Source organism: Muntiacus reevesi, chromosome 16 (assembly GCF_963930625.1).
Source record: "Muntiacus reevesi chromosome 16, mMunRee1.1, whole genome shotgun sequence".
Classification (NCBI taxonomy): Eukaryota; Metazoa; Chordata; class Mammalia; order Artiodactyla; family Cervidae; genus Muntiacus; species Muntiacus reevesi.
Genome location: NC_089264.1, coordinates 54,488,325 through 54,509,850, shown reverse-complemented (window position 1 = coordinate 54,509,850; position 21,526 = coordinate 54,488,325). Strand labels below are relative to the sequence as shown.

At 42.6% G+C, this 21,526-nt stretch overlaps 1 protein-coding gene across 1 annotated transcript; it reads left to right on the top strand.

The window, feature by feature from the left end:
• Nucleotides 1–8,492: 8,492 nt before the first annotated feature.
• On the top strand, nt 8,493–11,459 carry TLR10 (toll like receptor 10). The gene has a single exon (XM_065907316.1). It carries the CDS (start codon nt 8,505–8,507, stop codon nt 10,941–10,943), a length of 2,439 nt encoding a protein of 812 aa, XP_065763388.1. The 5' UTR covers nt 8,493–8,504; the 3' UTR covers nt 10,944–11,459.
• The last annotated feature ends 10,067 nt before the right edge of the window (nt 11,460–21,526 follow it).

Genomic DNA, 21,526 nt, shown 5'->3' with positions numbered 1-21,526 from the left:
TGTGGGGCTTCCTAGGTGGCACTAGCGGTAAAAAACTTATCTGCTAATGCGGGAGACATAAAAGATGCAGGTTTGATCTCTGGGCCAGGAAGATCCCCTGAAGGAGGGCATGGCGACCCACTCCAGTATTTTTGCCTGGAGAATCTCATAGACAGCAAAGCCTGACGGATTACAGCCAATGATAACAGGAGGGCCAAGTAATTTGGATTTTATATATGTGTGTGTGTGTGTGTGTGTGTGTGTGTGTGTGTGTGTGTGTGTGTGTGTATAAACTCACATCCTTTGACCTGTAGTTCCACTTCTGGAAATCTATCCTGAAGAAATAAGTTGAAATGTGAACAAATATTTCTTCACAAGACTTCCCTCAAAGCTCAGTTGGTAAAGAATCTGCCTGCAATGCTGGAGACCCTGGTCGATTCCTAGGTTGGGAGGATCCACTGGAGAAGGGATAGGCTACCCACTCCAGTATTCTTGGGCTTCTCTTGTGGCTCAGCTGGTAAAGAATCTGCCTGCAATGTGGGAGACCTGGGTTCAGTCCCTGGGTTGGGAAGATCCCCTGGAGAAGGGAAAGGCTAGCCACTCCAGTTTTCTGGCCTGGAGAATTCCATGGACTGTGTAGTCCATGGAGTCTCAAAGAGTTGGACAAGACGTAGCAACTTTCACTTTCATGTTAATTGCAGAGTTATTGTTAACGAAAAATTTGAAACACTTCAAATTTCCAACAGTGGAAGGATGTGCTGGGTTCATTTAGTGACATATTTTACAATTATTAAAAGTACTATATACAGTTAAGATGGTAAATTTTGTGTTATGTGTTGTTTTTTTTTACCACAACCTAAAAAAAATGTAGAGGACGTTTATTCATTAACATAAGGGAATGCTTATCTTACAACATAAATGACAAACATCTGATGCCAAATAGTATTACAGGATGGTTTCAATATGTTTAAAATATGCAGAGAAAAAAAGTCTAGATGAAAATATACAAAAACATTATCGGCACTTGCCTGCAGTTGACGCTTGCTTTTGCTTTTACATTTTTTGGTACTTAAAAATTTCATGACCAACAACAACAACAAAAGAAATGGGGTTTAGGAGAACAAAACTCGGTCTCTGTTAGAGGTGGAAGCAGTTAGACAATAAATGTTATGAAGCTGGGTTCTGTGCATATGCATTCTGGAATTAAAGCCTGGCTCAATTTCTCTATGAACTGTGTCCTTGGATGAATTCTTCAACCTCTTCCAACCTCCTTTTCGTCATCTGGAAAATGGCATAAAAACCATACCTCCCTTATAAGATTGTTAAGAAACAAGAGGTATAATGTGTGGAAAGCCAGGGTCTGGCTACTCACTCGAGGGCTGGAGGTGCAGAGTGAGCCGGAGGATACTCCTGGGATGGGCTACGTGAGCCTGGGTTCTGCCTCTTGCACCTCCTGAGTTCCAGCCACCCTGAGTGGTTACGTAATTCCTCTCTGCTTTGTCGCCCTGCATATAAAATAGTAATACCATTACCTGTCTCATACTGTTGTTAGGAGCATTAAATGAGTTAATATGTGTAATGTCAAAGAGCAGTGCCTGGCCCAAAGCAAAAGGTCAATACATGTTAGCTCTTAGGATGGTGTCATTATTATCGCAGTTATTGTTCTCTTCATTATCTAACGTCACCCCATGTGGAACTGGAGATGAGCTGCTCATCATGTTCAGTCTAGGTTGTCCTAGGCTGTCTATATATATAGACATATATTTATATCTACATATAGATAGATACAGGTATAGATTTTTTTTTTTCTCTTTCTTGCCCCTAAAGCTTTAAGGATAAATTTCTGAGGACACAGGTTCTGATAGATGTTTCTACAACAGGACCATTTTTAGAGTGAACAGGGTTAGCTGAGAAAGGGAGCCAAATCTGGGAAGAGGGAGGTGAGGAAATGAGAAATAGCAATATCTGGCATTATTGGGGAATATTTTGTGGTGAATTAGAGTTCCAGTTTGTTGGTTAATTGTAGCATGGCCATTTATTAACTTAAAACTGTAACCCTATTTGTTCACTATGGCAGCCACGAACCATGTGTCACTACTGAGTTATTAAAATGTGGTGAATCTGAATTGAAATGTGCTATAAGTGTAAAATACACATTATTCTGTGAAATAAAGAATGTAAAATATCATGTTAGTAGTTTTTTATGTTACATGTGAACATTTTGATGTAGCGGAGTAAACAAAATATATAATCAAAATTAATTTCACCTATTTCTTTTTGTCTTTTTAAACTTGTTTACTAGATAATTTAAAGTTACTTATATGACTTGCCTTCTTCCTGTAGTCTGTTGGACAATGCTTCTCTAGTCCTTAGTAATAAAGAACCAAATCTCTGCAAAATCATTAGGCTTCCACTACTTATTGGTTGGGGCTTCTCCGGTGGCTCCGGCTTCCCTGATAGCTCAGTTGGTAAAGAATCCACCTGTAATGCAGGAGACCCCGGTTCAATTCCTGGGTTGAGAAGATCCACTGGAGAAGGCATAGGCTACCCACTCCAGTATTCTTGGGCTTCCCTTGTGGCTCAGCTGGTAAAGAGTCAGCCCGCAATATGGGAGATCTGGGTTCGATCCCTGGGTTGGGAAGAGCCCCTGGAGAAGGGAAAGGCTATCCACTCCAGTATTCTGGCCTGGAGAATTCCATGGACTGTGTAGTCCATGGGGTCACAAAGAGTCAGACATGACTGAGTGACTTTCACTTCCCCTGGTGGCTCAGTGGTAAAAAAAACACCCCAGCTTTTGCAGGAGACCTGGGTTTGATCCCTGGGTTGGGAAGATCTCCTGGAGAAGGAAATGACAATCACTCCAGTATTCTTGCCTGGGAAATCCCACGAACAGAGGAGCCTGGCCAGCAACAACTTATTTGTTTAAATTAAAATTTTCTCCCTTCCTTATACTCATCGAGTGTAGTAAATGAATGATGAACAATTTGAATTCCCTAACCACGTGAGGGTTTTTTTTTTTTCTTTCAGAAATTCAGGAAAAACTTGTGACTATTTTCTCTTACTGATACTTATGATTAAACTAGAGGAGCTCTACCGAAACAACATATTTTCCACACCGGACTATGTGCTATACTGCAAGAGCTTTAGGGGGAAAGCGGCTCCTGCAGGTGGGCTGACTTGGGTCATGTGATTTTCCTACTGGTCTGCACTGGGGACTTAGGCCCTACCAAAGTCAAGACACAAAATAGGCCTGCAGACTATTAGGTGGTCTGGAGGTCCTCTGACCAAGATGTTCCATTTTGGATGATGAGACAAAGAGCCAAGTCAGATTTCCTGTCTTGGGGGAAGTACCCACACAGTGAGGCTCAGCTCTGCCCTGAAGTCAAGACCCCGAGAAAGGCAGAAAGAAGTAGGAAGAGACAGAAGCAAAGGCAGCGGTAAAGAGAAGCTAGGAGTCAAAAGTGAAGCAGGAAGCGTCAACGAGGAGCTGAGTCATAACGAGAGTAGAGAACAGCCCTTGCCCACGTGGGAGGGTACAGCAGGACAACGTGGGCATCGGGGCTGCCTCGGGGAGTCCTGGAGAGTCAGTGCTCCAGTCTTTGTGAAGCCTGGCCGCGTGCTGCTGCGCCTCCTCATTGCCTGTGGGGTCTTTCTCTCTTTTTCTGTAGTGTCTTTAAAATAAACCTCCACCACCTGAGGTAATCCAAAGCTCCTGTCGGTTGCAAGTCATGTATGAAGGCAGAAATACGGCACGAAGAAGTTTGAGATCAGGGGAAGGTGTGAGGGAAGAAATGTATACGAGTGACTGAGTGTATGTGTGTGAGACAGACAGACAGACAGACAGACAGACAGAGGTAGAGGAATATCGGTCAGATATCGCTGAAGCTCAAAGTAAGAGGAGAGGGAGAAAAAAGGAAGGAAAAAAGGGAAATCTTTTGAAGGGAATAAAAAATAATCACTAGACAAAGACATCAGAACATATGGTTCTGAGCCTACTCTTCTTACTGCTAATTGCAAATAAAGATTTAAAGATTCTAGAAATTCCAGGTGATGGCAGAAGGAATAGTATATAAACCCTTGGGCACCTGAAGTAATGAAAATTTTGGGCTTTGGAGCCATATAGACTCAGTTTTAAATCTTGACTCCATCTCTTACTGGAGAATAGCCTTGGGGAAGTTTCTTATTCTGTCTGGACCAGATTCACCATTTTCTAACTTGGCTTGACTTGTTTCTGAAAATTAAATTTAAACCTAAGTAAAGAAAAATTCCCCGTTCACTGGGAGTGTAAAATGTCTAAAAATGCTGTGTTCTGGGAAAGGGAAGACTATGTCTTTGGACACAAAAAAATGGAAGTGTTTATTTTATTTTATTTTATGAGAAGGCCCTGTAGAATATGTGTACGGAGATGGATGGTACTAATGATTGAACAGCTATGTGAATGTATCATACTTAATGCCACTGAACTGTACACTTAAAATGGCTAAACTGGCAAATTTTACTTTATGTGTGTGTTAGTCGATCAGTCATGTCCGAGTTGACCCCATGGACAGTAGCCCACCAGGCTCCTTTGTGCATGGAATTCTCCAGGCAAGAATACTGGAGTGGGTAGCAGTCAGATTCTTTGCCATCTGAGCCATCAGTATTTCACTGCAATTCTTTAAAAAATAACCTAAGATTGTGTGAATTCATGCAACATGTAATGCCACAAGCATGCAGTAGAGGGCAAGGGAGGGTACGCTTCACAGAAAAGCTTGATTGAGCCACTTCTGCACCCAGTTCTGGTCCTGTGCATGAATCATCCATACCTGCAGCTCTGTGGAGCCGCTGCAAGCCTGAGGGTAAGAGCTCTAGCTTTGACTCCTGTAACACTCATGAAAAAGAGAGAAGGGCTGTGTGCATCTTTTCTGAAGAAAATGGGAGCAAAGGATTTATTCAGATATTCAGATTTTTCATGCTTATTCCATAGATGGGAAGAAAGTAGCCTTGTTCAGATTTTTAGTATTTATTATTTTGCCTATACGAATCTGAAGGTTAATGACGAGTGAGTGACCTTGGGCTTAGTATTGACCACTGCTGATCTGAGGAATTGTCCTGAAGTTGCTTGAGAGTTTGGGTTTCCTGTTTCTGGTTTCTTGAAATTCATGAGCCCTGGCAGAGCATAGATAGCTTCGAGAGAGGCACGTATGTAAGAGTGAGGAAGAGACCACAGAGGCACTAACCCTGCCAACGGAATTAGTATCGGTAATCACACCCTGTGCTATTTCATTTCAGAGCTTGAAATGCGTTTGGTTTGTACTTTGAAAGGACGAGATAGGTCTGGGTTCAAATTCATGCTCTAGTAATTATTCACTGGCTCACTTTGGGCACATTGCTTAACCTCTAGTTTTAGCTCCTCCATTTGCAAAATGGGGATAAAAACATCCATCATTTTGTTGGGTTGTTGAGAAGATTGAACAAAATAATGTATGGAAAGCATTTATCTCAGTGCCAGGGAAACAGGAAACACTCATAAAATGTCAGTCATTCTTGCTCTTACTTTGTAAAGATCTTCCAACATTTGATGGGTTTTAAACTCCTTCTCCATTTGTTTGCAACATTTGGAAAAGAGAGATTAGATTAAGTATTTGGCAAGCCACTGATTGTCATTTAATTTTATGGTGTCTTTTGACTTGTACTTTTAAATCATAAGCTATTAAAAAAAATCATCCTGTTTTTCACCTGCTTTCAGCACCCAGCAAGAGTAGCATGGCCATAATAAAAATATATTTATTGATTGCATCTTTCATCAAAAATTTACATCCTACTTTTTAAAATGTTTAAATGAAATGGCATAATTTATATGCATTGCCTGAGACAGAGGACCTTTCTATTATATTAAGAGAAGTTCAGAGTCAGTTCTGCTTACTTCTTTAGAATAAGGTTCAAATGAGATTGTATTATTGGGTAAAAAAGAGAAAAGATGAGTAAAACATGAAAGCTATGACATCTCAGCTTACAGAATTCCAGATAAAGGAAGTAGGTTAGATTTTGCTGCATGTTTCAAGGGTTCTAGCTCCTAGACATAGGAGCAACTTAAGATGAGTTGTTACGCTGAAGTACTCTTTGAGGTAATAATGTTAAAAACACCTCATCATCTTAATGTCTATAAACTGCCAGTATCCTACAAGCCATACGGGAGCTTGAGAAGAAGGAAAGTCAAGGAAAAAAATAGTACTAATCCTGTCTTTATGAAAAATTTTTTTTGATATTTTGTTCATTGTGGGTTTGACATTAATTTTACGTTAAAAATTTTATTAAAATATTATTTACCTTGATTAACAAGTTTCTTGGTGCCTCTCAAAATCTGTGCTGAAATCACCCTCGTCTTGGCCCTGATAACTGCTACCATTTGTGACATGCCAGGCGTGATACCGTCTGAGCCACCACGGAAGCCCAGGTGGTTTATATATGTATTATCTCTTTAATGCCTTTGCACAAAATCCATGTTACAAATGAGAAAACAGAACCTTTCAGCAGTTAAACGAATAATCTATGTTATCATGGCCAGTGAGACGTTGAGATTGAACTGAAACCCAGACATATTAATTTCTATCACTAAACTCATTCTCTAATCATCATGGTCTACATTATAGGAGGAATTCATAGCTCCAATTAATCCATTTGACATATATTTTTGAGAGCATATTATGTGCCACACTGTGCTAAGAAATACAATATTGAGATCATTAATCTACTTATATATAAATAATGTATATTTTCTGAGCACATGCCATGTTCTAGGCACTCTCTCTCTGCTTGGAATGCAGGGGGGAGCGAGATTGTCAGACCCCTTCTCTCACGGGTGTGAGAGGTGGGAGTGGTAGGCAACAAATAAATAAATGAACAAAAGTTTCAGACAGTGATCAGCGCTCTATTTTGTAGAGAAATAAAACAGGATGAAGGGAACGAACAGCAAGTTAATCTAAATGGCCTCTTTAGATTAAGTGGTCAAATCCGGTTTCTTAGAGGAGATATACTTTAAGCCAAGACCTAAATGATAAGAAAGATCTGGCCAAGGAAGGATGAGAGGAGAGCATCCCAGGCTGAGGTCGGGGCAAGATGATGTAGTCAAGGAACAAAGAGAGGGGCAGTGTGATGGGAGTGCAGAGGGCCAGAAGAGTGGCGGGAAATGAGATCCCAGAAGGAAGCAACAGCAGCACGTGGAGGATGCTATGGTTCAGCATTTGGAGTCTGGATTTCATTCTAAGTGCAATAGTATCAATACGTTAGATAGGACATAGGTAGGGAGCTACAACAAGCGACTCCTAAATACAGTTGCTTCAACAAGACAGTGCTTAAGGAAACGGCTTAATCCAAGTCAGTCCTTGTAAGTAACTGATCTAAAACCTAAGGTGGGTGGCATTTGCAGATTTATTTACTGGATTTCTTGAACTGTGTTTAAGGAAACATTGAAGAATCAATATGAGCTAGAGAGATACAATTTTATCATGATTCATGTGTTATAGCACATTTTGAAAGCAGATTTATCTTGACTCATCCTAGAAAGACAAGATAGCAGAGTGGTTAAGCCCAGGTTCTGCCCTTGCCGTGAATTAAGTTTGTGACTGTGGAGCAGTTTCAGGACCTCTTTAAGAACCACATTCTATACCTGTAAAGGCTGAATAGTGACAGCACTTACCTTACAAGGTGGGGGTTTTAAGGGTCAGTCTATGGAATATCAGTGAATGGTAGCTGCTGTCCAAAAGACATCAAATGGCCACTGCCTCATTTGCCGGAGAGTCAATATGGTGTGGAGATGCTACCAGGCATGATGGATATGTCATCACTCATTTGTCAAAACCTTAGAATGTACAACACCAAGAATTAACTCTGGGTGACTATGGTGAGTCAATGTAGGTCCGTCAATTGTAACAAATGCATCACTCTGATTGGGGGTGGGGGGTCGTGGTCGATAAGGCGGCAGGCTGTGCATATGTTGGGGCAGGAGAGATACGGAAAAGTCTCTGTACCTTCCCTTTAATTTTGCAGTGAATCTTAAACTGCTCTTAAAAAATGTCTTGATTTTTAAAAATTTCTCTTAATCTTCCTAAAGCTTTCAGGCTATCAAAAGGGGATGTAGTGGTGGTGGTGGTGGGGACCGTTGAATATGACCTGGAAATGCCATTCCTTATTTGAACTGGGTGAGAGGCACTTCTGCCAATTATGATGAATCTATCTCCCTTTGGGGAATGTTGACTTCTCTCAGTGATGGGGGTATAACTCAGCAACTGGCCTGGAAATCTACGAGCCAAACTCTGAGATGAAGTCAAAGATTCAGTAAGTGGGTTGGGACCCTATTCCAAATTCTTGGTGAATATAATCAGATGTTGGCATTAAAGAAAAGTCCTACAGTGTTTAACAAATCACATAACCACCTAACGGTATGTTGTCTTTCCAGGATTTGAATGCATCTTCCTCATTCATGTGAGGTAATGGGTGATAAAATTCATCTGAGGTGAACCAGTGATAAAATCCTTGGACTTACAATGAGACACATCAGAAGCATTTACATACTTTGTAGTATTGTCACGTCCGTGCATAGTAGGGCTTCAGAGCTGCCAGAAGAAAGGGAATTGACTACCAACTTCTCCAGCATGTCTTTAAGAAAGGTTCCTGAAGACTTGTCCCCAATCACAACCACATTGGATTTGTCCTATAACCTCCTTTTTCAACTCCAGCATTCAGATTTTCGTTCTCTCTCTAATCTGAAAGTTTTGATTCTATGCCATAACAGAATCCAAGAGCTGGATATCAAGACCTTTGAATTCAACAAGGAGTTAAGATACTTAGATGTGTCTAACAACAGACTGAAGAGCGTAACCTGGTTCCCACTGGCAGGTCTCAGGCATGTAGATTTGTCCTTCAATGACTTTGACGCTGTGCCTATCTGCGTGGAGACTGGCAACATGTCACAGCTGGAAACCCTAGGTTTGAGTGGGGCAAAAATACAAAAATCAGATTTTCAGAAAATTGCTCATTTGCATCTAAATACCGTCTTCTTAGGATTGAGAACGCTTTCTCATTATGAAGAAGGTAGCCTGCCCATCTTAAACACAACAAAACTTCACATTGTGTTACCAGTGAACACAAACTTCTGGGTTCTTTTGCAGGATGGAATCAAAACTTCAAAAATATTAGAAGTCACGAATATAGATTTGCAAAAGAGCCAGTTTACAAGCTATGGATCTCAACAAAACCCTACTTTAGAGAATGCCAAGACATCCATTCTGTTACTTAATAAAGTTGACTTATCCTGGGACGATCTTTTTTTCATCTTCCAATTAGTTTGGCATACGTCAGTAGAGTACTTCCAGATTCAACATGTGACCTTTGGAGGTAAGGTCTATCTTGACCACAATTCATTTGACTACTCAAATACTGTAATGAGAACTGTAAAACTGGAACATGTACATTTTAGAATTTTTAATATCCCCCAGGAGAGCGTCTACTTGCTTTTTACCAAAATGGATATAGAAAACCTGACAATATCAGATGGACAAATGCCTCACATGCTGTTCCCTATGTATCCTACAAGATTCCAATATTTAAATTTCGCTAATAATATCTTAACAGATGATGTGTTTAAAAAATCTATCCAATTGCCTCATTTGAAAACTCTCATCTTGAAGGACAATAAATTGGAGACTCTTTCCTTAGTGAGTTGCTTTGCCAGCAACACATCCTTGAGGCACTTAGATCTGAGTGAAAATCTGTTACAACATGAAAATGATGAAAATTGCTTGTGGCCAGAAACCTTGGTGACCATGAACTTGTCATTCAACAAATTTGCTGATTCTGTTTTCAGGTGCTTGCCTAGAAACATTCAAATACTGGACCTGAATAGTAACAAAATTCAAACTGTCCCTCAAGAGATTATTCACCTGACATCTTTGCGAGAGTTAAATCTTGCATTTAATTTTCTAACTGATCTTCCTGGGTGCAGTCATTTCAGAAGACTCTCAGTTCTGAATGTTGAAATGAACTTAATTCTCAGCACATCTCTGGATTTTTTCCAGAGCTGCCAGGAAGTTAAAATTCTAAATGCAGGAAGAAATCCATTCCGGTGTACTTGTGAATTAAGAGATTTCATTCAGCTTGGAAAATACTCAGAGGGCATGATGGTTGGATGGTCAGATTCATACATCTGTGAATACCCTTTGAATCTAAAGGGGACTCAGTTAAAGGATGTTCATCTTCCAGAAATATCTTGCAACACCGGTTTGCTGATTGTCACCATTGGGGTTATCATGCTCGTTCTGGGGATGGCTGTGGCCTTCTGCTGCTTCCGCTTTGATTTGCCCTGGTATCTCAGGATGCTACATCAGTGGACTCAGACACGGCTCAGGGTTAGGAAGACAATTCAGGAACAACTCAGAAGAAGTGTCCAATTCCACGTGTGTATTTCATACAGTGAACACGATTCTGCCTGGGTGAAGTATGAGTTGATTCCCAGGATAGAGAAAGAAGATGGTTCTGTTCTGATTTGCCTTCATGAGGGAACCTCTGACCCTGGCCAGAGTATGACGGGAGATGCCATCAACTGCATGGAGAAAAGTCACAAGTCCATCTTTGTTCTGTCTCCCAAGTTTGTCCAGAGCGAGTGGTGCCATTATGAACCCTGCTTTGCCCACCACAATCTCTCCCATGAGAGTCCTGATTACATAGTTCTTATCTTACTGGAACCCATTCCACTCTACTGCATCCCTACCAGATATCCTAAGCTGAAAGCTCTCATGGAAAAGAAAGCATACTTGGAGTGGCCCCAGGATAGGCGTAAATGTGGCCTTTTTTGGGCGAACCTTCAAGCTGCTCTTCATGTTAGTTTATTAGACCCCAGAGGGACATGTGAGCCACAGACATTCACAGAACTGAACGAAGTGTTTCAAGGTTCTGCAGTCTCTCTGATCAGAACAGACTGCCTGTAGAGCCCCACCCACTCCTAGAGAGATTGGGACCGGCATACACTGTTAGGATATAAATTGATACAACCTTTATGATGGCAATTTGGCAATATCTATTAAAATGAAAAACTATCATTTCTTCATGTCAGTTCCTTGAAAGAGTTCTAAGAATGTATCCTATAGAAACACATTTTGCAAAGATTTAGGTAAAAATGGTGTTCATCCTGGCATTGTTTATAATCCTGAAAAATTGAAAACAGCTCAAATGCCCACAAAGTAAGGATTTCTCTAATAAATTACAGTACATTAACACAACAGAATATTACATAGCCATTAAAACTGAGGTTGTAACTGGCATGGAGAAAATTATATTTTGGTTTATACATTGAAATAAGAGTCTAAAGGAAACTAGACCAGCACACTGGTGCAGTAACAGTGGTTTGGGTCTGGGAGTTTGGATTAAAGGGAGCATTTTGTTTCTATGTTGTATATTTCTGTAATGTTGGAGTTGCTTAGAATGAACCTATATTTCTTTTGCAAGCAGAGAAAACAATAAAGATATTATTTTATATATAAAGTATTTTTTATTATTTATTTATTCATTTATTGTTGGCTGTGCTGAGTCTTTGGGGCTTCACCAGTATCTCAGCTGCAAAGAATCCGCCTGCAATGCAGAAGCCACAGGAGACACGGGTTCGATCCCTGGGTCGGGAAGATCCTCTGGAGGAGGGCATGGAAACCCACTCCAGTATTCTTGCCTGGACAATCCCATAGGACAGACGAGCCTGGCGGGCTACAGTCTACAGATCACAAAGGATTGGACGTGACTGAAGCACCTTGGCAAGCATGCACGTGCGAGGTTTTTGTCGCTCCTCACAGGCTTTCTCTAGTTGTGGTGAGTGGGGGCTGCTCTTCACTGTGGTGCGCAGGCTTCTCATTGTGGAGGCTTCCATTGTTGAGAAGCACAGGCTCTAGATACATGGGCTTCCGTAGTTGTGGCACACGATCTTGGTTACCCCACAAGGTGTGGAATCTTCCCAGACCAGCGATCAAACTCGTGTCCCCTGCGTTGGCAAGTCGATTCTTTACCTCTGGGCCACCAGGGAAGTCCTAAAGGTAATTTTTAAAGCCTACATGTCCTACTCATTTTCTTTGATCTTCCCTTCTAGCCTCACCAATCATTGAAAGAGAACAAGCTGTCTTGAAGTTTGCAAAATTATATTAAAAAATGAGCATCAAGAACAAACATGTTCTTTCCCCAATTAGGAAAATGTCTGCGGCTCACCTGCATGATAAAGGAAGGAAATGCCTATAAGATCTGACACCATCACCACTTATGTCCTTGCTTCCTATCACTGAGCCCTTTTGAACTATTGGCCCTTTCCCAGAACATGCGTCTCTTTATGTGCCCAGACTCTAGGACTTGCATCATGCCTGCCTGTGATACTTTCCTGCCCTAGCTTATTCAGGAAATCTTATACATCCTTCAGCCAAAATCCAAATACTGACTCTTCTTTGAAACCTTCCTCATTTCTTCCCCAAGCATGATGCTGCTCTATTCTCTGTAACACTTTGGACATATTTATATCACCAAATTGATTACATGTGTTTCTAAAACCCATTCTCCCTCTTCTATGAGCTCCACAAAGGTAAGGACAGACTTCCCTCTGCCCTTGTATCAGCAGCAGTTTGTTCAGTGCATGGTTCAGAAAAGATGCTCAGTGAACTTTCATGGAATGGACATTGGGTTAACGAGAGAAACTTAGCAGGGACCCAGCTGGCTTCAGGATGTGCATGCATGCTCAGCTGCAGAGTCATGTTTAACTCTGTGACCCTATGGCCTGTAGCCTGCCAGGCTCCTCTGTCCATGGCATTCTCCAGGCAAGAATACTGGAGTGGGTTGCCATTCCCTCCTCCAGGGGATCTTTCTGACCTGGGAAACTTGCATCTGCTTGTGTCTCCTGCATTGCAAGTGGATTCCTTATCAACTGAACCACCTGGGAAGCCCGGCTTCAAGACAGAGAGTGGAATTTGAAGGTGAATTTTGAGAAGCCGAAGAGTAAGATGAGGCATAGGTTAAAGTTTGGGAGAGAAGATAAAGAACCCATAATTGAAGGATTCCTGAGTATAGCTTGAATCAGTGAATTTGCCAATATTTGGTTGTTCTTAACTTACAAAAGGCTTCCCAGATGGTGCAGTGGTAAAAAAAAAAAAAATCTGCCTGCTAATGCAGAAGATGCAAGAGACTTGGGTTTGACTCCTGGGTTAGGAAGATTCCCCTGGAGGAGGGCATGGCAACCCACTCCAGTATTCTTACCTGGAGAATCCCATGGACAGAGGAGCCTGGCGGGCTACAGTCCATGAGGTCGCAAAGAACTGGACACAACCGAGCAACTGAGCACACACGTATGCGACGTAGGAAAACATCTATATCAGCTCGTTCAATCTAGTAAAGCCAATCTGCTAAGCAGGCTAAAACTGGGTTCTGCATCTAACTTTATTTCCTTATGATTTGTGGTTGTATGAATTCCTCACACCAGTGATCATTTAAAAAAGAGTTCTCAGGAAGGCCCCTGAGAGTGTAGGGAGAAGTCTGGTGTGGATCTAGAAGCCAGGGTGTGTTTCCTTCTGGCCAACGGCTGTCTACTCTGTGGATCGGGAGTTCAGCAGCCCTGAGGCTGAATGCCCCTCTTCCTCCTTGCTGGTCTGTCTGGTAAAAGGGGAAACCCTAGGAAACCACAGTGGAGCCCTGGCAGAGGACGGAGAGAATGCCCTTCTTCCTAGCACCCTGCAGGTGGGCTGCTGACATCAGTATGTTTCAGGGCTTCTGGAGGAGTCAGACACACTGTGTGAAGATTCTGTAAATCTTGCATAAATTACTCAGTGTAAGACTTTTACAGATTAGTTAATTTGGAACAAAGAGGATAACACCAGTCCTAAAGTTTTCAGGATTGGGTTATTCATGGCAGTTATTCCAGTTCTCAATTTAGTAGATACAGTTTTTTAAAAATAGACATTTTATTATAATTTTAAAAATAGCACATTAGGCTTAGCTCTCAGCAACTTCTAATTTCAGCAGCTGGACAACCCCTAAGTCTTCCTCAAAATTATTTGAGATCTGGACTCTTGTCTGCAGTCTCTCCCTACTTGCCAAGGCATCCTGCATTGGCAACCCAATATTCCTAAAACAATGTGCTTGTTTTATCAGTAACTCATGACTTAGGGCGGCTTCTCAGATTAACCGCCGTTTATCCGCAAGCCAGAACATGTTCTCTATACAAAGGATGAAGAATAATTGGGATCCTGGTTTCCCCAGGAGGTCGCAAGGACAATTATATCACTGATGCTTCGCTGGGGAAGCTTCCCACGGTACCGTAGCTCCATTTTCCACCCCTCTACCACTGGTACTGATCTCAGCCCTCTGTTATCATTTTTCTACTTATTTTGCTTATTCTGTCTTCCCCCACTAGAATGCAAACTCCTTTAGAGCAGAGATCTTGTCTGTTTTGCTCACAGATGTTGTTCCTACCTTTGCCCAGGACAGTGCCTGGCGCATAGCTTCCCTCCAAGGATTTTCTGAAGGAAACACAGTTTGTCTGTAGACACTTCATTGACTGACCTCCTCTGCTCTTCTGAGGTCCAGCAGGGCAGCCAAGTTCACCCACTTCAGTGCTGGGCCTTGTTGTAAATCAGGCACATAGGTTTACTACTCAGGGAGCATCCCTCACATTCAGCAAGTACATTTTTCCTTACATTTTCCGGGACCAGGCTTCCCTGATAGCTGAGCTGGTAAAGAATCTAACTGCAATGCAGGAGATCCCAGTTCAATTCCTGGGTGGGGAAGATCCCCTGGAGAAGGGATAGGCTACCCACTCCAGTATTCTTGGGCTTCCCTGTGGCTCAGGTGGTAAAGAATCCGCCTGCAATGTGGGAGACCTGGGTTCAATCCCTGGGTTGGGAGGATGCCCTGGAGAAGGAAAAGGCTATACCCACTTCAGTCTTCTGGCCTGGAGAATTCCCATGACTGTATAGTTCACGGGGTCGCAAAGAGTGGGACACGACTGAGCAGCTTTCACTTTCCTTCCTTTTCCTGGCCCAGCCGTCACTGATTGTCTCCCCTGTCCCCACCTTCGGCTCTGCCCTTGACTTCCTCTTTCTAGACTCTGCTTCATCTGAAGGGCTTGCTGTGGATTGCCCGTGAATGATTTCAGAGCCTGCATATTATATGGATTTCCACAAATGGGTTTTATGGGTCAACCCCCCATCACTGCCTCTGTTCTTATTGCTGTATCAGCTCGTCAAGAGGAGAAATGGAAGTTCTGGGCCAGCGCGGCCTCTGCTGTGGCCCACACCTCAGGCCCGTCTGCTCTCCCCCACACCCAGCTCTCTGGAGTTGCATCTTCTCCTTGTTGCTGTAGGTCCCTGATAGCATGTCTGAAATGATGGTTACATTCTGAGGGTCTAGTACTGCCAGGCCTGACGATGTCCTCCAAGCAGGATGTCCCTGGCCCAGATCCGGACCTGCATGGACCCTGGTCTTCACTTGACCCTTCGAGGTACTCTCTGACCCTCTGCCTTGCACAGGAGGCCAGCCAGGCATCCCCCAGAGCCCTGGATTTCATGCCTGTGGGGGCTCTCAGCGACTGCTCTTGGGTCCCCATCTGAGGTGGACAGTCTGGCAAGCAGCTCACTTCTGCTGGTTGAAACTGTGGAATCCCTCAAGATTGGGCCAGAATGGTACACACGTGCTGGTTTGGGGTAACTCTCTTGACTTTAGGCTGACTTTAGGGTCTGGGATACCAACCGTTTACCACTAACCCTTGGGCCTGAGCTGCCATGTGAGCCGGAGTCCCTCTGTGACTTGAGTGCGGTACCACCTCCTGGCTTCGGTACCTGTGGCAGGGGTGACCGTGGGTGCTACCCCCATCACCCCTGAGCTGCCAGCATCCAGGGTGAGAACCTCCATGCTGCAGGCTGTGTGCCAAGTACAAAGCAGTCCTTGGAGGGTGGCTTTCAAGACTGAACATCAATGGGTCTTCTGGCCACTGTCTTCTCTTGCCTTCTGTTGACATGGCGAAATCATGCTCTCCAGCCCTACGTCATGTGGACGAGGGAAGCTCCTACTTTGTAGCGGTGGAGTTGAGCCTCTCTCTTCAACATGGACCCCTCATGACCCTCCCCACTAGCAGAGATGTGTGTTCAGTCAACACTGAAAGGGCTCCCATTCTAGAGATGCCGTGATTCCTACCTCAAGAGTCCAGGCTGGGATACGCCTTATCCTCTGTTTCCACCATAAAATTCCGAATGGTAAACTTAATGAGACCAGAAAACAAATATCAGTTTACATTTCCCTGCATACTTCTTGGAAGACTTGCATCAACAAGGCACAGTACCACCAACCTTTGAGAGAGAGTAATTGGAAGGCAGTGTGGACAGGAGATGCATTGTCATGAGTAATAATGAAACCATGCTAGCAGAGACCTGAAGACACAAACAGATCCATGCTGTTTAATGGAAACAGGTCCTGAAGAGCCCTGGTCCTGTGACTAATTACAGCATTGCTGCTATTGATTCCTGGTGGAAACTCTCCAGGAACATTATACTGGACAATAAAGTGCCTGAAGAGATGGTTCTTGGATTTGAACAGAAAGAGACAGTGCTTGAACCCTGTAAAGAGTTTTTTTTATTTACCAAATAGACAGTGACAGGTAACTCTTCTCTACCCATCTCCAGGAATAAGCCACTATACTTCACAGAGGTCTGTACTTTTAGAAGCATTTTAAAATCAGATTATTTATATAGACAGGAGCTCTGCAAAATTTTCTTCCTACAGCCCTGCAGGCACCTATACCTACAGCCCTCTACACCCTAGAGGCAGCTTTGAGAAGGAGAATATCCTGGCGTATGCAGCCAGAACATACATTGCTTCTTATTTCTTGGAGGCACGGTGTCTTTTTTTCAGTTTTAAAGTAAGTTATCGGCAGCAGAACAGTCTGTGTCTTGAGTGCTAATGGGGATGTGGTGAAAGTCTGTGCTGAGACTGATGGGTCTGACATATGGGAGAAGGCAAATTTCACCGTGTTAAGGTTATAGGAAGTTCCTCTTAGGGTTTTTATAAAACCTGAAAGAAGAATCTCATTTTATCTCATGATGGGTGAGAATACCACATTATTAACTTCCGTTCTCCCCCAAAGAGGAAGTTAGAGCCTTAACTGTGCCCACAAACTCTCTAATCCTGAAGTGTTTGTCATCCTGGAAGCACAGTACCTGTGAGCCCGGTGGGGGGGGGGGAAATGGGCCAGAGAAAGATGCTGGAGGAACCTCTACCAGCTACTAGCTCTCTTTGTCTTCTTTACTTTTTATTTTTAGTTGGAGGATAATTGCCTTACAATGTTGCATTGCTGTCTGCCACACAATAACATGAATCGGCCATACGTGTACATACGTCCCCACATTCTTGAACTACCCTCCCATCCCTCCAGGTGGTCACAGAGCGCCAGATTGAGCTTCCTGTGTTATACGGCAACTTTCCACCAGCTGTCTGTCTGACACACGGTGACGCATATGTTTCAGGGCTACTGTCTCAATCTGTCCCACCGCTCCTTCTGCTGTGCTCACAAGTCTCTTCTCTATGTCTGCGTCTCTCTCTATTCCACCCCGGCAAAGAGGTCCATCTTTCTAGACTCCATATGTATGCAATAACATAGGATATTTGTTTTTTTCTTTCTGACTTACATCACTCTGTATAACAGGCTCTAGGATCATCTACCTCATTAGGGCTCAGATTCATTCTTTGTTTATGGCTGAGTTTATTCCATTGTATATATGTACCACGACTTTTTCTCCCATTCATCTGCTGATGGACATCTAGGTTGGTTCCACATCCTGGCTGTTATAAACAGTGCTGCGATCTCATTGTCTGCTTTTAACTCCCAGACTCACTAGCCCCGTGGAGATCCAGAGACCAATCGGCCGTCCTCCTGGTTCTTTTGTTTCTAGGAAAGAGCTGAATCAGTCTCCCTAGTGCTGTTTTAAGCATCCTGGCACACTGCGTAATAATACAAATTGCTGACCTTTCTCGGGGTTTACACACGTCTGTCACTGTTCTAAGGCTGTTGTGGGTTTTACTTGTTGATTCTCGTAGACCTGTGAATTAAATTTTATTATTATTCTCATGTAATAAGGTACCCAAGGCACCAAAAGGTTAAGGTTTCATGGTTACTCTGATTACAGTGAGAAACCCAGGCAGTCTGACTATAGAGCTGGCTTTCGTATCTTTTCTGCTATTCAGCCTCCCATGAGCTTGGAAACTAACTACTGTCCTGCTGGACCTTGTTCTTGGATGGAAGGATATTGTTGCACAAGAGCAGTTGGCATGATTTGATCTATAACCCGAATGCTGTCAGTCCTCATTGCCTGTGGCTACAGAGAAGGCTCATCAGCAGCAAGGAGCCTCATTCTTGGTCCCCGTGAGTACTTCTGTGAGACCCCTAGGGCCTTGCATACGCTCACCCTCCACACTGTCAGCCACACTCATGGTCTGGTGCTACTGCAGTCTACTCCACGTCAGCTGTCTCAGGGGGCTAGCCTGGGGCCTGTCAAGGTCCAGGAAGGAGCCTTGAACTATTGATATTGCCAAGTGAAGTGCCTTCCAGACCGTGTTAATCTTCATGTTGAGTGCTTCTCATAATAATCCCAAAACCATTTATCTCGTGGTGAGGAGCCACGCTGAGTTCCACGTAGTGGTGGATTCGGTCTTTCTCCTCAGAACTGGGTGTCAACATCTCAGCATCTCAAAGCCGCAATGCTAGGATCCAGAGTCGTACCTAGTCAACAGGATCAATTCACACCTGTTAGAATGGCCATCATCCAAAGGACAAGAAATAACAATTGTTGGTGAAGATGTGGAGAAAAAGGAACCTTAGTGCACTGTTGATAGAAATGTACATTGGTATGGCCATTGCAAAAAACAAAAGGGAGTTTTTTCAAAAAATTAAAAAGAGAACTACCATATGATCCAGCAATTCCACACCTGGATTTCGGGGGAAAAAAAAAACACACTAATTTGAAAAGATATACACCCTCCTGTTCATTTCAGCACTATTTATAATAGTCAAAATATGGAACTAACCTACATGCCCAAGGATAGTCAATGAATAAAATGTGGTATATAAACAATAGACTATTATTTAACCATTAAAAAATCTTGCCATTTGTGACAACATGAATAGACCTTGAAGACATTATACTAAGTGAAATAAGGCAGGCTGAGACAGACAAATACTACATGATCTCACTTATACATGGACTCCAAAACAAAATAAAAACAAAAACAAAAAAACACCTATTTTTAGCTCATAGATAGAGAAAACAGACTGGTGGTCAATAGAAGCAGGGGTAGGGGTGTGAGTGAAATGAGTGAAGGGGATGAAAAGGTACAAATTTCTAGTTATAAAGTAAGCCAAGGGGATACAATGTATAGTATGGTGACTATAGTTCATATACCCTATGGCATATTTGAAAGTTGCTAAAGTGTAGATCTTGAACATTCTCATCACAAGAAAGAAAAATTTGTAACTCTGTATGGTGACATGTTAATTAGACATGGTAGGGATCATTTTGCAATATATACAAATAGTGAACCATTATATCGTACATCTGAAACTACTGTAACATTATATGTAAATTATGTCTCAATAAAAAAAATTGGGAAACATAAGACAATCCTATCAGTGCTTAGAGTTTTATCTGAAAGTGACAAATAATTTAAAATCTGATGTCATATTAAATGACTCTGTTAGAGAAATAGATAAATAAACCTTCAAAAACAAAAGTTATTATTGATTTGAGTGCACATAAATATATACCATAAAACTACCAATTCTCTAAAGTACCCAATCAACTTTTTAAAATAAAAAGTGATTTTGGCTACATACACAATCTCAGAAAACTTCCTAATTAAATACACTAAGGAAAGAGGCCTTTTATAGGCATAGTAAAGGATAAAAATGGTAGAGATCTAGTAGATGCTGAAGAGATCAAGAAGAGATGGAAAGAATACACGGAAGAACTATATTAAAAAGATCTTAAAGAACCAGATTACTACGATAGTGTGGTTAGTCACCCAGAGCCAGACATTCTGGAGTGGGAAGTCAAGTGGATCTTAGGAAGCACTGCTATTAATAAAGCTAGTGGATGCAATGAAATTCCAGCAGAACTATTCAAATCCCTGAAGGAGGATGCTATCAAGGTTTTGTATTTATTATGTCAACAAATCTGGAAGACCCAGCAGTGGCCACAGGATTGAAAAAGGTCAATCCTCATCCCAATTCCCAAGAAGGGTAGTACCAAAGAATGTGCTAACCATTGGACAATTGCTCTCATCTCCCACGCTAGTAAGGTCATGCTTAAAATCTTGTGTGCTAGGCTTCAGCATTATGTGAACAAAGAACTTCCAGATGTCCAAACTGGGTTTAGAAAAGGAAGAGGAACTAGAGACAAATTGCCAACATTCCCTGGATAACAGAGAAAGCAAGGGAATTTCAGAAAAACATCTATCTCTGTTTCATCAACTACGTTAAAGCCTTTGACTGTGTGGATCATGACAAACTGTGGAAAGCTCTTACCTGTCTCCTGAAAAACCTGTATGCGGGTCAAGAAGAAACAGTTAGATCCCTGTATGGAACAACTGATTGGTTCAAGATCTAGAAAGGAGTATGACAGGGCTGTCTATGGTCACCTTATTTGTTTAATCTATACGCTGAGCACGTCATGAGAAACGCAGGCTGAATGAGTTACAAACTGGAATTAAGATGGGCGGGAGAAACATCAACAATTTCAGATATGCAGATGATACCACTCCAATGGCAGAAAGCAAAGAGGAACTAAAGAGCTTCTTGATAAGGGTGAAGGAGGAGAGTGAAAGAGCTGGCTTAAGCCTAAATATTTAAAAAAAACTAAGAGCATGGCATCTGGCCCCATCACTGCATGGCAAATAGAAGGGGAAAAGGTGGAAGGAGTGACAGGCTTCCTCCTCTTGGGCTCCAACATCACAGCGGGCCGTGACTGCAGCCATGATATCAGAAGACGACAGCTTCTTGGCAGGAAACGGATGACAAACCTAGACAGTGTATTGAAAAGCGGAGACCTTACTCTGCCGACAAAGGTCCATATGGTCAAGACTATGGTCTTCTCAGAGGTCACGTAAGGTTGTGAGAGCTGGACTGTAAAGAAGGCAGAACGCTGAAGAATTGATGCCTTCGAAGTGTAGTGCTGGAAAAGACTCTTGAAAGTCGCTTGGACAGCAAGGAGATCAAACCAGTCAATCTTCAGGGAGATCAACCCTGCATATTCACTGGAAGGACTGATGCTGAAGCTCCTTGGGTCATCTGATGCACACGGAAGACTCATGGAAAAGTCCCTGATGCTGGGAAAGATCAAGGGCAGAAGGAGAAGAGGGAGTCAGAGGATGAGATGGCTGGACGGCATCAATGCAATGAACATGAACTTGGGCAAACTCTGAGAGATGGCGAGGGACAGGGAGGCCTGGTGTTCTGCAGTCCATGGGGTCACAGAGTCAGACATGACTGGGCTACTGAGCAACAAGG

Excerpts from the sequence above, each read along its gene's own strand:
- TLR10 (XM_065907316.1), top strand. The coding sequence starts at position 8,505 with ATGAGACACATCAGAAGCATTTACATACTTTGTAGTATTGTCACGTCC.